We start from the raw sequence: 17,708 nt of genomic DNA, 5'->3' as shown, positions 1-17,708 counted from the left end.
CTGGCTCTTGGCTTGGCTGTTCTTCTGCTACAGATCCAGAATATTTGACCAGAGATGAAAATACAGTATAATTGTTTTGAATGATGTTGGAACACTTTCTGACACAAATGCATGTCATATGAACACCTTTTGCAACAAAGTGTAGCGCAGCAAATGAATTAATAGGGCAACATGTTCTGGGTTTCTGTATGCCATAGTTGGCTACATTGGCATCGATAAAAAGCTGTAATTCTGTCATTCTGACTTCTCCAAGGAACTATATAGAAGCTCCAAAACTTCTCAATAACACTCCACCCTGCCTGTTCACATTTAACATAACAAAATGTTTCTGCACGTAAAATTAAAACTAAATTGTTGCAATTTTATTTATGGGTGGATTTTCATATAATGCCAAACGAGAAAAATTCAAAGGGAGTGGGAAAGTAAAGAGGGTAGAGGAAGGTTTCACTATGAAATACAATGTTGCGCTCTGCAGAAGACACAAAACTAACAAAAAATGAGTTAGGTATGGAACTGCCCTCGCTTGGAAATTGATTACATCACTTACATCATGTTGTTGACAGGATTCAAAGTGAAATGGCAGCAGCTGAAGAGGAACTGATGTACCTCAAGTCATGCAAACATTTTTTGCATGTTCTTGAATTCTGAGTCATGTCAATTTTTTCTTGAAGGGGAATGATGTAGATGGTGTTGTTGCCATTGTTTGAGGAAGACTTCAATATTTCTGCTGTATAGCCCTGGGAACCTTGTATGATGAGTACATATTGCTGGGCAATATGACAATATGTATAGTTATTGTGATAAAATATGCCACAATAGGTCAAAATTTTCTTTTCTGAGCATACTGTGGATTTAGTCAAGTACTTAACTGCATGTTTCATTAAAAAGAGAATATAATTAGTAATGTTTAATTAGATTTAGTTCAGCACAGTGAAGTGAACATAAATAATTGAAGTCATAGTTCTTGAAAGTATTTTCAAAATGTGGAGCACTGTGCTATCTGACAGTAACAAAAATCAGGTTAATTTGTCGATATACTAATTACAAAGGCAACCATTCTGTGAGAAGGGCAAATGTACTTTTGTAATACACACTGCATTTAGAAAAATATTGTTTACTGTTAATAACCATTTACTGCTAACCTCAGAATAATCAGCATCATCAGAAATGTTTATACTTTCTTCTGCATAAACCTGCTCGCAATAGCAATGTTTCATCTTTAGGACTTTTGTTTGTATTTTCATTTTTCAAGCAGAACTGCAGTTTTAGGAGTTTTGTCACTCTTGGAGGTTTAGGTGCCTTTCCTTTAGTTCTTGTCCAATTACTATAGACTGCTGGAAAAGACCTTTGGAAAAACAAATACATAAACGTCATTAAAAATTAATATTTACTTTAGAAAGCTGACATGTTGTCATTTTTTCAGCAACTTTTAAGAAATACCTTCTCTTAGTAAAACCTAGTACTAGGTTTTACTGGGTTGATTTTACTTTATCTAGAGTATCAAAATCAGATTTGTGATTACAAATTACACATCTACAATAATTCATATCTGTGAAATTCTTACCTTTGCATCTCTTGTTGAACTGTATTTGTTCTAACTGGCTGGCTGACCCCACCACTAGTACCAACCTGAGTTCCCATGGGCCGGCTTAATTCAGCAGATCTGTCTACCCTTCCTGGATCGGGGCCTTGTCGTGGCGGAAGGGCTTGTGTGGTCTAGGGATCTTCAGAGCTAAGTCGTCGGGAGCAATATGCTCCTGGTAGGGTCTCCCAGGGCGAACAGGTCTGGAGTGAAGACCCAGACTAACACGATCCAAAGTTCTCCATGCATATCGGGCACAAGAAATCGTGTACCCTGCCCGGGAAAGGGTCACCGGGACCTACCCCTGGAGCCAGGCCTGGGGGTAGTGTTCCACGGCGAGCACCTGGTGGCCGGGCAGCCCACGTAATCCGGCCGGGCTCAGCCCGAAGAGACAACGTGGGGAGGCCATGTGGGCCCACCACCCGCAAGGTCCAGCATGGGGGAGCGGTGCAGTGCCATATTGGCAGTGGGAGATTGCGGGGAGGCCCTAGTTGGCCTAGGCCCCTGCAGCAGAAACTAGCTCTTGGTACATGGAATGTAACCTCACTGGGGGGGAAAGAGCCAGAACTTGTGCAGGAGGTTGAGAGGTACCAACTACATATAGTTGGGCTCACCTCCACCCACAGTGTCGGCTCTGGAACCAAACTCCTGGATAGGGGTTGGTCTCTCTCCTACTCAGGGGTTGCACAGGGTGAGAGGCGCTGGGCGGGTGTGGGGATACTCACAAGTCCCCGGCTGGTGACCAGGCAGTTGGAGTTTGTCCCGGTGGACGAGAGGGTCGCCTCAATGCGAATTAAAATTGCAGAGAGGAAAACTTTGACTGTTGTCTGTGCGTATGCACCAAACAACAGGTCACAGTATTCTGCGTTCCTGGAGCGAGTGGGCGGGGTTCTGGAAAGGGTCCCGCCTACAGACTAAATAGTCCTACTGGGAGACTTCAATGCTCACGTTGGCAATGACTGGGAGACCTGGAGAGGCGTGATTGGGAAGAACAGCCTGCCCGATCTAAACCCGAATGGTGAATTGTTATTGAACTTCTGTGCCAGGCATGGATTGTCCATAACGAACACCAAGTTCGAACACAAGGATGTTCATAAGTGTACATGGTACCAGAGCTCCTTGGGTCAAAGGTCAATGATCGACTTTGTTGTCGTTTTATCTGACGTGGGACCATATTTTCTGGACACTAGGGTGAAGAGAGGTGCTGAGCTGTCAACTGATCACCATCTGGTGGTGAGTTGGATCAGATGGCAGGGAAGACTGATGGTCAGACCCGGTAGGCCCAAGCGAATAGTGAGGGTGTGCTGGGAACGACTTTCAGAGGCCCCTGTTCGGAATGATTTCAACTCCCACCTCCGGGAGAGCTTTTCTCATGTCCCAGGGGAGGTAGGGGACATGGAGTCTGAATGGACCCTGTTCAAAACCTCCATTGTGGAAGCTGCCAGGCGTAGCTGTGGCCAAAAGCTTGTGGGTGCCTGTCGGGGCGGTAACCCAAGAACCTCCTGGTGGACACCGGTGGTTCAGCAGATACGTACCGACAGGCAAAAAAGGTGGCAGCTGCAACGGTGGCAGAAGCAAAATCCAGAGCATGGGAGGAGTTTGGTGAAGCCTTGGAAAAAAACTTTTGTTCGGCCTCAAAGAGGTTCTGGACAACTGTCCAGCGACTCAGGAGGGGTCGGGGTGGCTGCGCCCAATCTGTATTCGGCAAGGGTGGAGAAACTCTGACTTCGAATGAGGATATTGTCGGTCGGTGGAAGGAGCACTTTGAGGAACTTCTTAATTCGGGAGACGTGCCTCCCTCACGGGAGTCAGGGCCAGAGGCTTCTGGGGTGTCAAGGGGTGTCTAGTGTATGACACTGCTCAGCCTTCCTGGGAAAGTCTATGCAAAGGTGCTGGAAAGGAGACTCCGACCGATAGTTGAACCTCAGATTGAGGAGGAACAATGTGGATTCCGTCCCGGCCGTGGAACAATGGATCAGCTTTTCACCCTCTCACAGATTGTTGAGGGGGCATGGGAGTTTGCCAACCCAGTCTACATGTGTTTTGTGGACTTGGAGAAGGCTTATGACCGTGTTCCTCGAGATATCTTGTGGGAGGTCCTCCGGGAGTATGGGGTGCCGGGGCTACTACTCCGGGCTATCCAATCTCTGTACTCCCGGAGTGAGAGCTGTGTCCGTAAACTCGGCATTAAGTCAGACTCTTTCAGGGTTAGAGTTGGACTTCGCCAGAGTTGTGCTCTGTCTCCACTCTTGTTTGTGATATTCATGGACAGAGTGTCAGGGCATAGCCGGGGTCAGGAGGGCATTATGTGTGGAGGCCGGAGGGTGGCGTCTCTGCTATTTGCAGATGATGTTGTTCTTTTGGTGGAATCACATGGATGCCTCCAACGCTCGCTGGAGCGGTTTGCAGCTGAGTGTGAAGTGGTTAGTATGCGGATCAGCACCTCCAAGTCTGAGTCCATGGTCTTGGCCCGGAAAAGGATGGCATGCCCACTCCAGGTAAGGGGAAAGGACCTGCCTCAGGTGGAGGAGTTTAAGTATCTTGGGGTCTTGTTCACGAGTGACGGGAAGAGGGATCGTGAGATCGGCCGTAGGCTGGGACAGGCGGCAGCAGTAATGCTGTCACTGTAGCGGACTGTAGTGGTGAAGAGGGAGTTAAGCTCCCTGTTTACCGGTCGATCTACATCCCAACCCTCACCTATGGTCATGAGCTGTGGGTAATGACCGAAAGAACGAGATCGCGAATACAAGCGGCGGAAATGAGCTTTCTTCGTCGGGTGGCGGGCTACACGCTCTGCAATAGAGTGAGGAGCTCGGTCATCCGGAAGGAGCTCAGAGTAGAGCCGCTACTCCTCCGCATTGAGAGGAGCCAGCTGAGGTGGTTCGGGCATCTGATCCGGATGCCCCCTGGACGCCTCCCGGTGGGAGTGCACAGCCTACCAGGACAAGACCCCGGGGTCGCCCCTAGGACCCGCTGGAGGGATTATGTCTCCAAGTTGGCCTGGGAGCGGCTTGGGGTCCCCGGGAATGAGCTGGAGGAAGTTGCGGGGGACAGGGTCATCTGGGATTCTCTGCTCTCCCACCTGCTACCGCGACCCTGTTTGGACTAGCGGGCAACGATGATGATGATGTCTCTGTCTATGTTTCCAGCTGGCTGTGGGCTGCTATGTCTTGTCTATGTCTAAGTCTCAGTTAGCTAAGAAGGTTTCTTACTGCATTTTCAATATTTGAATTCTGCTGCAACTGATGAACACACAAACATACATACTGTACATATAAAAAGATTACTATATCCATAAACTGGGCAGAAAAGGATTTGAATGTTAGCATGACATTGTGCTGTTTTAGGGAATCGGCAAGTTCCCATCAAATCAAATGATAACTAGCTTTATATGGACTGCTACTGCATTACAACAAGCATATGTAAATGTATTTAGCTAGCTACTTTCTACTGTTACTGTTAAGCTACAGCAGTGTGGTCACCAACACTGTTCCTGGCTATCCACCTTCCTACAGAGTTATGCTCTAAACCAAATCTACCTAGCTAGCTAACACACCTGCTTAAAATAAGCTCCTTTGACTGGTCATGAATATCATCCCCACTGCCCCACCCCCTTCAAAGCTCTGCTCCCTCAAAGATTTAGCTAGTGCACAACTCAGTTTTGCAACAAGTCTACTAAGAGAAGTGTTTCAAAAGCTGAGGCAAGCAGTTTTGAAGTTGCGTGGACCAAAAAATGAATTTTCGTACAAATAAATATACTTTTTATAGTATTTACTATAATATTATTTATCTTAGTATTAATTAACACAGTTGACTTTTTCACTGTGACACAAATTTAAAACAAAGTTGTGAGGATATTTTCTAGGAGTGCAAATTTTCACATGCTCAGTTCAGATTTTATTTTACAAGTTCTCAGATTGAAAATGCAAGTACAGATTTTAATTCAGGTTCTCAGATGAGGTATTACAAGTTCTCAAGTTTTGCAGCATAAGTACCTCCATATAAATACAACTGTAATAAATACATTTTACCAGCTTTACATGTTGATATGCACACAGGCAAAATTTAAATAAAAAATAAATAAATAAATAAAAATGTAATAAACACAAAAGGAATGGTATAATTGTATATAAATTAAATTATGTGGACCACTGATTTCCTGAAATAAATATTAAATTAAATAAATGAAATAAAAAATTATAAATAACACTAGAGAGCTAAAACATTTCTACATCTGACTTTTCCTGATTTACATTTAATTATGAAATAAACATCTTGTGTAAAGATGGATGATTGTTGGTCAGGGCTCTCTAACTGAGACTTACTCAAACATAACACAAGTTTCCAGATTTAGAACTGTACTTAGTACATACATTCTGGAAAATCAGTATCATGAATCAAATCTGATTCTTAGATTACTTTTTGATCTTGGAGTGTAAAGATTTTTTGACGACTGGTGTCCTCCTCAACACACATATCCACTGGCATAGATTCATTCTTAGAGGTGCTGATGAACCAGTGAGGGTACTTCACTGATTCAAATGTGTTAATTGAGCCTCCAGTAACTTTTCGGAAAAAGAGGAAACGCTCCATGCCATCATTCTCCTCAATGGTCTTCAGAGTCTCTTCGTCCTTCACATCCTAGATAAGAAAGAATTTGTTAATGTCAATTCAGTATTAAAATACACTGTGTCAAATGAACTGAGCAGTGTAAGTACAGGCAGTGGGTTTTCTCAAATGGTCATGTGTACATGCCTCTAGGATGAGATGAGGTTGAGATGATGTTCCAGACTCCTTTGTGCATGCGAGATACAGGTTGCTCTGAGCAATCTTCAAACATATTGGCTGGCCATTTGTGGCTTTGCACCCTGGGGTGGTGTAGGTCGATAGGTTGATGCCCACTGTTGAGCCATGTAGAGGACGGTTTTAGAGTTTTAGTCAAATAAGAGACCCAGATTAAGCTTAAACTTAGACTAAAAAGTATTTCATTGATTGACACTTACCACTTCGGTTGCTGTTGCCACCCCTTAGGGTGACCGCTAGCAGGTTGGGGGTACCTTGGCTCTGCACCAGACTCTTCTTTAAGCCGTCACACACGGTGCACTGGATGACTCTATCTTGCTTGTTGTAAGTCCTTGAAAATTCGCAATTTACCTTCAAGCCCATACTCTCTGTGTAAGATGGAGAGATGAGAGATCAGCCTACAAGGCATCTCAGAGCAACTTCTGACACTTATGCATTTTAGCAGCAGAGCTGAACAACAGCAGGGCCTTGGAACATGCTAGGAATCAAAGATTATTTTAACCAGGCTCTGGCAATTCTAGTTATTACAGCCTAACTAAAAGGGAAAGCCAGAATATAACAGAGACATGTATGCTCCCTGAGATGTTGGTGTCCCTTCGCTCCATTGTCAGCAAACCTGAGTGAATGTGTGAGAGCAGTGGGATGGCAGCACCAACACTCCCAGTTTACCATAATACTCTATATCCATGAACCCCCACATCTGCACTTTTTACAGAAAAATAACAGAAAAAACTAACAAAGACTTGACTGAACAAGTGGATTTTTAGCCTGGACTTAAAGACTGAGGCTGTGTTTCAGTCCTGAACACTGACTGAAAGATTATTCCAAAGTTGGGGGGCTTTTGAATGAAAAGGCTTTACCCCAATGTAACTTCATTAATTCTAGGTACTTATAGTAAGCACCTTGTGATCTAATAGGCATGACGGTTCATAGTAAGATAGAAGTTCATGCAGGTGCTGATGGGCGAGGCCATTCAGAGCTTTATATGTCAGTAAAAGAATTTTGTAATCAATGTGAAATTTAACTGGCAACCAGTGTAGGTGTAATAAAATTGGGCTGATATGGTCAAACTTTATCATTCTTGTAAGGACTCTGGCTACAGGATTCTGGACTAACTGCAGCAGGACATTACAGTAATGAAGCCTTGAGGTAATAAATGCATGAACTAGCTTTTCTGAATCCTGTAGAGATATTGCACTTCTTAATTTAGTTATATTGCAGAAAGCTATTCTAGTCATTTGTTATATGTGCTTTGAAGGACAGATCATGATTGATTGTGACACCAAGGGTTTTTTTTGTACAGATGATGCAACTGAGGAACTATTATGTTTAAGGGTTAAATTAGTTAGTTTGTTTTTAGCTTCAGCATCAGTGTAGCAGTGGACATTGATGTTGTGTTTAGTGATAATGGTGCCCAGTGGTAGCATATATAATATGAATAACAGATGTCCTAATAAGTGGCCTTGTGGGACACCATGCTTCACTTTTGCAAGAACAGACGATTTGCAGTTTACATTAACAAACTGAGGTAAGATCTGAACAAGGACAGAGTTATTATTTTTACTCCTACGAGGTTTTCTAGTCTGTCTAGTAAGATGCTACACTAAGATCAAGGAGGACTAGCAAAGATGAATTTCTTTCTACAGAGAATAATGAAAGATCAATTACAATTTTCACTAGTGCTGTCTCTGTACTATGATGTGGCCTAAAACCACACAAATTTTTTTTAGTGCATATGATTCCTATGCTAATCAGATATTTGTTTTGCTTATTCCAAGACCTTTGAAATAAAGGGGGGGTTGGAGGTAGGTCTATAAGTTGATAATCTGAGGTCTATACATTTAAGCAGTCATAATTTTAGTCCAATGGCGCTGCCACTGCAAACTGCTTTAACTGGTCTGATATCAATCAAATTAGTAGAACAAACTTTTCGAGGATTTTTGATGCTTTGTTTTATTTGGGGAACTGACACAATCTCAATTTGGTGGGATCTATGTGGCGTCTACAAATCATGATTGTTTTCTGAGCACCACTTGGACAACTAGCACTTTAAACAAACATTACCTGCTGAAAATTGTAGCACAACATTGAAAAATACCAACTTTTCTCAAGAGGGCCACGATTTCTGGCTAGGTAAGGATTATTAGGACAGTATAGCAAAGCAGAAAAACAGAGGTTTACTGCACCTTCAACTATGTTCTCAATGATGATGTTGAATAGCTCATGGTCGGTGAATTCTGTGGACCGGACTTGCTTGAACTTTTGTAGGGCAATTATGATATTTGTCACTTGTCTCATAGTGTGAGGCTGCTCAGAAATCTCAATCCGGAGCCCTTTGTGCAAGTCACACCTGCCACTCTGAAAACAAACACAGTCCACAATCAGAGAATATGCTAAAAGCACAGCACTACAAAAATTTGGTTAAAGTTAGTAGGCCTACATATTGCACTGATACAAAGTTGGATAAAAATGTCTATTTTAGATACTGTTGCACCAGAAAAAAACTAAAAAGAAGTAATTGACCACAGAAATGTCATAGAAAAACTACCAGATAAAGCAATTGAAAATGGACTGCTGCAAAGCAGAACGTAAATGGAGGAAATCTCCACTAATTATTCACTATGAAATTCTTTAAAAATATATTAATATTTATAACAATACAGTACAAAAAGAGAGACTGAAATACTACTCAAAAGTTAATGACAATGGACAATTTCATTTTCAATAACTGATCGCCTGTTAAATCCTAAATTAACCAATGATTATATCAAGGAGTCTTCAACATCAAGAAGTAATGATTTTAAATCACTAACATTCAGTCATATTTTATAACTTCAAAACTACCAATAGTAGACTCTATTACCTCCTAACCTTTTATTTTTGTGTAAAGTAATTGAAAAAAATTACTCACAGCTTAACGATTTCTTAAACAAACACAATATTCATGAAGAAAATCCAATCTTGCTGGTTGGTTTTAATGTAATTGGGTTTAACTTTTTCTCTACATATTTAACTGGAATTAAACTGGTATTTTGTGAACATAGGTGAGCATATCTCAGATAAACATCATATTCTCTGTGGTGTACCAGAAGGCCCACTTCTGTTTTCTTTGTATATAACACTTGTAACACAGATTATTATTAAGCATTATTATTATGATTTTTATGAAGCATGGCATAAATGTTCATAGTTATACAGATTATACACAACTGTATATATCTGTGGCTGCAGACAATGTCAGTTCAGTAGATAAGCTATATGTCTGTCCAGCATAGTTGAATATGAATGAATAGCAATTTTCTAAAGCTTAATGAAGAAAAGACAGAAATAATTATAATCGGTAGTGAACCAAAGAGGAAAAAGGTGTATGAAAGACTTGTAAATTTGGCTCTACAAGTAAAAACTGAAGTTAGAAATCTGACTTATCTTTTAAAGCAATAATAATATTAACAAAACTGTTTTTTTTATAATTTAAGGAATATAGCACCAGTTTGGTCTTATCTCTATCTGCAAGATACTAAGAAATTGATCCATGCTTTTGTGTTTTCTTGACTTGACTACTCTAATGCTTTGTTGATAGGACTTCCTGCAAGTACAACCAACAAATTAGGCAAAATGCAGCACTAAGAATATTAAGACAGACTAGAAAACAGGATCATATTAGACCAGTTTTAGCTTCTAGAATGATTGGCAATACTGGCTGTCTCTTTTAAATTTCACTATAAAATGTATTACTAGTTTTTAAATTTCTTAATGGTTTAGCACATTTATACATTCTGCTTGATAGATTATGTTCCAAGTCTAGCTTTACTGTGAGCCTTTTCCATATTCCAAATATGAAACTTAAAAGAGTGGAGATTTAGAAAGAGTGGAGATTTAAAAAACAGTTAAAAACTTATTTCTTTACTTTAGCATTTATCTTTTTTTATTGTTTCCTTTGTTTTTACTGGAATATTACTATTACTTTTATTACCTTTAATTGTAGTTGTTAGTATATCCCTTTTCTGATATTTAGTATTAGTTTTATATTTTGTTTTTATTTTTGATTACCATTTTCTTCTTCTGTTGTTTTTACTTTGTATTGTGAAGTATGAATGGTGCAATATAAATAAACAATATTATTATTATTATTATTATTGTTGTTGTTGTTGTTGTTGTTGTTGTTATATTTCTTACCATGGCCAAAGGATCAGAGCAATCCAGTTCATCAAAATCTGTCCCATCAGACTCAAATGCACTGTCGTTGTCGAAGAAGCTGTTAACAACAGAATCATGTGTCATCCAAATGGGTTTACAGGGGGCACTTTTCCAGAAATTAAAAGTAAATAAACTAAGATTATCTTAGTTTCAGTTCAGGAAATGCCTTACCTTTCTACCAACAACAAGTTCTTGTCTGCCATTTCTGTTAAAAAAAATAGAGTCAATATATGGATATTAGTAGAGGTGTAAGTAACAAATTACAATTACACTCGATACTGTAATTGAGTAAAATTATCCCTGCTTGGTACTTTTTGGAGTAGAATTAAATCATAGTACTTTTACTCTTACTTATGTTAATTTTTAATGAAAAACTGTTATGTCGCTGCTTTAATTTTCATAATGTTACAGAGTAAAAATAAATTACGAGTATATCAGTTCAGAAACCAATATGAATGAAGTGCAGTTAGATTTAAAAGATTAACCAGTCAAAATCTGTATGCAGTGATCAGCATGTGAAATATATTACAGTAAAAATTAAAGCTGGGTAAATTGCTGATGTTGCTGCTGATTTTAACGGTGTAAATGATCTGAACAGATATTTCAGTGAAAATATACAAGTTGAAAGTTAGAGTACATGGAGTTGATGGGCAGCAGGACTTAGCAGGACTAAAATTACATTATTAATTAAGTAGTTTACTCATCATTCTGATCTTTTTTTCTCTTAAATGAAAAATTAAACTAAAAACCTCTGCACAGTCTTTCAGGGATTCTGAAATACTTTGCTGGAAACAGATAAACTAGGATGTCTTATATACTCATCTAACCGTACAACACATACAGTTTAATGTAAACCTGCTTCCTTACACAATACACAGAAAGGTGTGTAAATGTGCACTTGCAGAGTGAACTGTGATCAGTCTCAGCTCTCAGGACGTTTGCTTTAGTGTTTTTCTGTACAGATTATTTCCAGTAATGTAGCCGAGTCAGCTCAAAAATATGTTCAGGTTATACGAAAAAGTAACTAGGTAATAAAGTACTAAAGTAGTTTTTCAACAAACTACTATTTTAAACAAACTACTATTTACTAATCCTTTTACTTGTACCTGAGTAGGGATTTTCAGTACTCTTTACACTTCTGGATATTAGTTGCAACAATTCTTCAAGTTACATTAAAATTAAATTAAATAATATACACAAAATCTTTTCCTCATTAGAATATTGGTTTTGAGCAAATTATTAAAAAACACTTCATTAAAATAGTTCAATTCATAATAATACATAAGCCTTTCAGATACATACCAGTAGTTAGTGAGTCTTAGAGATTAGGGTGTGAATTGGTCCCAATAGTTCAGCTGTTGTGTTGTAGCTGCTCTGTTAAAAGTACAAAGTAATGCTGCTTTTTATACTAGTGTCTTTGCACTGCTGCATTATAGGCGTGACTTTGGAAATTCAAGTTGCGCAAGAAAAAAAAATGTTGCCCAAGTATGGAATTTGGAATGTGTTTCTGGAGGACTCTCAGAGAGGACTTGTATTTGAGTAGATTATTGCAAAGATAGTATGGTAATAGGAATTAACTTTAGAGTGTAATTGTAAATGTTTTAGAAATACCAAATGACTACCACAGTACAACCATGAAGTGTCTACGAATTTGCAGTGCCCATGTTATCATTTTGATGAAAGCGTTTTCTGTGTTTTGCAGCTCATTTTTGGGTTTGTTGGGTCTTCTAAGCCACTGTGTATTGTGCCGAATTTGCTGGTAATGTGTAACTGAGGTAGCAATGTTAACAATGTTATTTTCAAAATGTACTAAAAAATACACTCCATGTATTTTGTTAAGCATAAGTATTGTACTTGTAATTCTAATCACCAATTCAACATTTAGTCTAAGGTTTCAAAATTCATAGATCATAGGTATTTTCTTTTTCTGGTCATGTGTGATGCAACGACTCTCTTGGCAGTGTACTTAAATAAAAGTGCAAGTATTTAATTGCAATACTACCTGAATACAGTTAAAAGGTACAATATCTCACATATTTTCAACTCTTCTTATATAATCATGCATGTAGCAATGAGTCTTTCATATAAAGAAATGAAATTAATTTTTCACTAAAATAATTACTCATGATATCCAACGCATAGCTGACTTTGAATTTCAATAGTAGTGTGCAAAAATCTGAGACTAGTCTTTATTTATTTGATATCCAGTCAGTTTAGAAGAACGCTATTAAAATGAAGCTATTCATTTTGCAGAAAAATAGCAGAACACATATAGATAAGATTACACAGAAGTCTCAAGGACTAAATTTAAATATTTTTTCAGTATTTAGTTTGTTTTATTACAGTGTCCATTCCTTTCAGAAGACTTGCTTTCAGTTTTTGAAACAAATCTGGAGGGATATTTTCCACACCACCAAAGTTCTGTCTTAGAAGTTGGTTGCATTTAAGAGTTATCCCAAATGCAATCAGTGATGTTGACCCATCCGTCCATTGTTCTGAGAATATCTGCAGCTTTTTTGCTTGATTTTATTTCCCTTTTCAGGAGCAGCTTCTTGACAGCTACATGTACTTTCAGATCCATAGAGCATTGTTATCTCATTGAAGGCCTGACAAAAACACCTGTGGATTTTTTCAGATTGAAGTAAGAGTGGAGCTTGATTTTCTTCTCTCTTAAAGATGAAAGCTGATTATCTGAGAGTTTCAGTGGTATAACAGGTCTTGCACATTTGGTAGAGGTTACATTTTCACTGCATCTTTCATCAATTTTTAAACTCTAGACTCAAGTTCTTGTTTTTAGTTTAATTTCCTGTTTTTATTAATTTCCTTTTACTTTCTTCTTCCTTATTATCTCGTATTTAATCTCCTCAGAAATATCTTTTTGAAAATGAATAACAGGCTTTCAGACTGTAAACTAAATCTATGATGAATGATCTCTGACTTTTGTACTGTACTATAATCCAGGCTGATATAAGATGCCTTTTTGGTATAGATTTGTAAGTGTAACTGCTTAGTTTGCACTATGACTTGCACAATGAGTTTTTTCTACATTTTTCAGTACTGTATTTAAAGTTATAAATGTTAATGTGAAGTGTGACTTTCTAACACAGACCAAACTTTCCATAAAAAAAGGAGAAAGCCCCATGTTTTGGACACCATCATGGATTTTCTGTTTTTTTTCACTTCTCATTCTCATATTGCAGCCTTTGTTTGATCTGACTGTAAATGTTTATGAGTGTCCATCAAACTTTTAAGGTTACTCAACACATTTTGAATCCAAGGTTAGCAGGAAACACTTTCACGCTGAATGTTTTGCAGATTTAAATGTTTCAATTTTTTTGTATTTTGATGCATTACAACCATCACGCTCACCAAAAATGCAGGTTGGAACACTTAAGATGATAACCCATCTCTATATAATGACTGCAGTATTGCAAGTCCTAGCCTTGTGAAGGATGATTATAGAGGACAGATGACATTAAAAGGAAGTGTATCCTGTTTATATAATACTTTAATGAATAAGGATGTTTGCTATTGCGGCACAACAGGTGAGATTAAGTCACAATAGATACACACCCTGCACATCCTGAAACCTGTAAAACCATGTATAGTAAGATTTGATGTTTGTTAGCTTAATCATTTACAAATCTCTTCTTAAGGAAATACAGTTTTTATAAAATTACCAAAAAAATATTTTTTAAATTCATGTTTACTTTGCTTCCTTCATTTTCAGTTGATTTCATTTTATTGTATGTTCCACTTTGAGCTGCATTTTAAACAATGCTAGCTTTCATTCCCTTTATTTATCCTCTTTTGAGAGCACTTCTGATGGTGCATTTTTACTAGTTTGAAGAGAGAGAGAGCAAGTTTCAGAAACTTTTACTATTACTGTGTCCAGACTAATCTAATGTGAGAGCCAGAAAAAAACAAGTATCGCCACCCTCAGTTTTTATATGTTGCATAATACTCTCTCAGTGTGTCATCAACTTCACCAATTAGTAACAAAAACACACATGTTACATCACTTAGTGAACCACAAAAATGCTTGAGAAACAACTTGACTTTCCTGAATTTAAACAGGAGATAAGATCCTAGAGAAAGTCTCAGTTTCAATTTTAATGAAATAACAGCAAAAGTGAAAAAAGCCAATAATAATAAGACAAGAATAAACGTCCAAACAACCCTTGTCCGTATTTAGAGGCCTTAGATAAGCGATTTTTGTCTTTAATTGTTTGTGTGTTCATCGCCAAAAGAAGTATATATCTCTCCCTCACTCACAAACAAATGATCTCCCTTTTGCTGTTTTTTAAGGGGATGTGACACAACCATACCTGTAGGCAAAGTCTGAGAATGCCACTGATTGAGTCATAAAACACTTCTGAGTAGGTTCTTCTGAGAATTCAGTAAATCACAAAATTTTAATGAAAGGTGAGTTAAAGTCACAGGATAATGATGTTAAGGCCTTGGTTTTCTACATAATCCATGTTTCATTTAGCTTTGACTGGGAGTGTGCTATGTTTAATTCATTTTGCAATCAATCTTACATTATCATTACATTATCAGTCAGACCCATGGACAGACATATATTGTGACAATGACTCAGGGAAAGGGGGGGTGTGTGACAAGAGCATGAATAATGCTTTATTGTATATTACATTCTTATCAAGCAAAACAATGTGATCAATCAATAGTTTGCAAACTCTGGTGTTGCTCTATTAGGTACATGGTATGTAGTTCTATGAGTTTCACAGAATCCCTGTTTTTTTTTGTATAAGAATGAAATGCTTGATTTGACTTTTGATTTAATCCATCTACATTGGATAGCATCGACTTTTTTTCATTACACAGAGTTAGGCTAAGCCTTATTTGCTTAAATGGAATACATGAAGAATGCTGGAGGCTATACAAAACACAAATATTATACACACCATCCAAGAGGGCATGCATATACAGTCAGGCAAAGGAGAAGGGCCTCAAGCCTCAATTGCAGTTTGTCTGTGCAAATGCCTGCTAATTATTTAATACCAATGTGGCAAACCCACTATATTTTGTGTTTTGGATGATATGCTCATGCTATGTGACCAGAATAAACCAGCTTAAACCAGCATGGAGTCTGATTCCATAAAATGACATTTTGGTAACAGCTCACACGGGAACATACACTGTTTTGCAAGAGTAGTCCAGCTCATTCTGTGGAAATGCATGCCATGTTACATCATGTTTGCATCCACATAATCAGTGAGTCATTTAAGGAAGCAGTTCAGTGTTGTTTTCACTTAGGTAGCAAGCCCATTTTACTACCTAAGTATGTCTGTCAATAATATGTAGGTATTGAGCAATGTTTCTACTCCTTTTTCTTTTCAATTTTAGAATTTCCCAAACTAAACAATTACTGAGGGATATATCAGAGGAATTTTTATTGCTCAAATCTTGGTCTTTGATGGCTCTAGAGAATTAATGGTAATTTTCCTGAAATTACTTTGGAGAAACAGCAATAGAAAAAAAGAGGCATGACATAAGAGAAAGATGAAACCTTAGTAGTAGTATTGTATTTAGTAAATCTTGGTAAATGAGGGAACTCTGTTTGTATCTTGGTAAATCTGAGCACAGTGTGTGGCTTTTTGAGACTCTACCAAAACTAAAGAGGAGACACACAAGATTCTTTTGCTCAGAAGAAATATCTGATGAGTCTTTTTCAATCCAGCATACCCAACATTAAGTACAGACACTGTATTGAAATGTATTCACATAAACAAGCAACAAATATAGGCAATAAACATGAGGCAGGGGACAAAAAAGACAGCAAACCCACAAAGGCAAAACAAAAAGCTTTTATTGGTCTTGACAACAAATCATCCATCCATCCATCCATCCATCCTCTAAGCCGCTTCTCCGTCAGGGTCACGGGGGGTGCTGGAGCCTATCCCAGCAGTCTTCAGGCAGAAGGCAGGATACACACTGGACAGGTCGCCAGTCCATCGCAGGGCAGACAGACAGACAGTCACTCACACATTCACACCTAGGGGCAATTTAGCACATCCAATTGGCCTGACTGCATGTCTTTGGAATGTGGGAGGAAACCAGAGGAAACCCACACAGACACAGGGAGAACATGCAAACTCCACACAGAGAGGACCTGGTCACCCGGCAGGGGAATCGAACCTAGGCCCTCTTTGCTGTGAGGCGACAGCGCTACCCACCACGCCACTGTGCCGCCCGACAACAAATCAGTAAAGAGTAAATTAGCAAGAATTAAAAATATCTTAAAAAATTGAATAGCTTTTTGCTTCCATTTCTACATAGGGGACTATGTAGAAATTTATATACTGGCTTCTGCATCCCTACAGTGCATATTTTAACTAAAAAGAGTCATTTGGGATTCAACCACATGATGCAAATATTGCATCGACAAATGCAATATTTGGCTGTAGAATCTAGAACTTTAAAATTTACATGCACAGTTTTTAGGGAGTACAGAGCCATTAGCCTGGGTTTAATGCTACTTAAGCTTTCTGAATTAATTATTTTTTCTGTATATTGGTTCTTATCAAATACATTTTTTTATTTGCAATTGAAAAGTAAGATACCTCAACAACTAAATGTAACATCAAAATGTTCAGCATTTAGTCTGTCCACTCAACTGCTTTTGTTACAGCTTTCATTCTTTTCAGGAAACTTGCTTTTAGATTTTCAAAGAAATCTGCAGGAAAACTTCCACACCTCCGAAGTTGCATTTGCTGCTTCTCAAAAGTGCAAAGTTTCTATTTTTTTCCAATTCTTTTTTTTTCATCTTTTCAGATCCATAGCACTGAAATGTCTTCTCGCTGTCGAAGCATGGAGAGAAACACTTCTGGATTTTTTTCAAATCTGAAGCTAGAGTCACTATTTATTTTCTCATATCTCTGAAACATGAAAGCTTTAAGAACTGTTCATTATTGCATACTGATGCTGACAGTTTTGATGCTCTATAATAGGTCGTTAAGAGTGTTTTTAGTATTTTCAGAACTCTAACTTTGTAAACCCCTGTTTTGTTCATGTTTGTCACTTATTTTCCTTTGAGATTTGTCTTTCTTATGCAAGTGGATTATTTTATAGCTGACTTCTTCTATATCTTGGGACTCAACTTTTG

At 38.3% G+C, this 17,708-nt stretch overlaps 1 protein-coding gene across 1 annotated transcript; it reads right to left on the bottom strand.

Moving 5' to 3' along the window:
• Positions 1-5,733: 5,733 nt before the first annotated feature.
• On the bottom strand, positions 5,734-11,952 carry LOC108425141 (interleukin-1 beta-like). Its single transcript, XM_017693581.1, has 7 exons — positions 11,885-11,952; positions 10,754-10,787; positions 10,562-10,640; positions 8,572-8,743; positions 6,586-6,753; positions 6,338-6,483; positions 5,734-6,223 (listed from the first exon to the last, which is right to left on the bottom strand). Exons 2-7 carry the CDS (start codon positions 10,783-10,785, stop codon positions 5,993-5,995), a joined length of 828 nt encoding a protein of 275 aa, XP_017549070.1. The 5' UTR covers positions 10,786-10,787; positions 11,885-11,952; the 3' UTR covers positions 5,734-5,992.
• Between the last annotated feature and the right edge of the window lie 5,756 nt (positions 11,953-17,708).

The sequence above is a fragment of the Pygocentrus nattereri genome, chromosome 18 (genome assembly GCF_015220715.1).
Source record: "Pygocentrus nattereri isolate fPygNat1 chromosome 18, fPygNat1.pri, whole genome shotgun sequence".
NCBI lineage: Eukaryota > Metazoa > Chordata > Actinopteri > Characiformes > Serrasalmidae > Pygocentrus > Pygocentrus nattereri.
This window is presented reverse-complemented; position numbering and strand designations above follow the sequence as displayed.

Coding starts and splice junctions, on each gene's coding strand:
- LOC108425141 (XM_017693581.1), bottom strand. CDS start 10,785: ATGGCAGACAAGAACTTGTTGTTGGTAGAAAG. Junction 10,641..10,753: donor AACTTGTTGTTGGTAGAAAG/GTAAGGCATTTC, acceptor TGTTGTTAACAG/CTTCTTCGACAACGACAGTG. Junction 8,744..10,561: donor GCTCTGATCCTTTGGCCATG/GTAAGAAATATA, acceptor GTTTGTTTTCAG/AGTGGCAGGTGTGACTTGCA.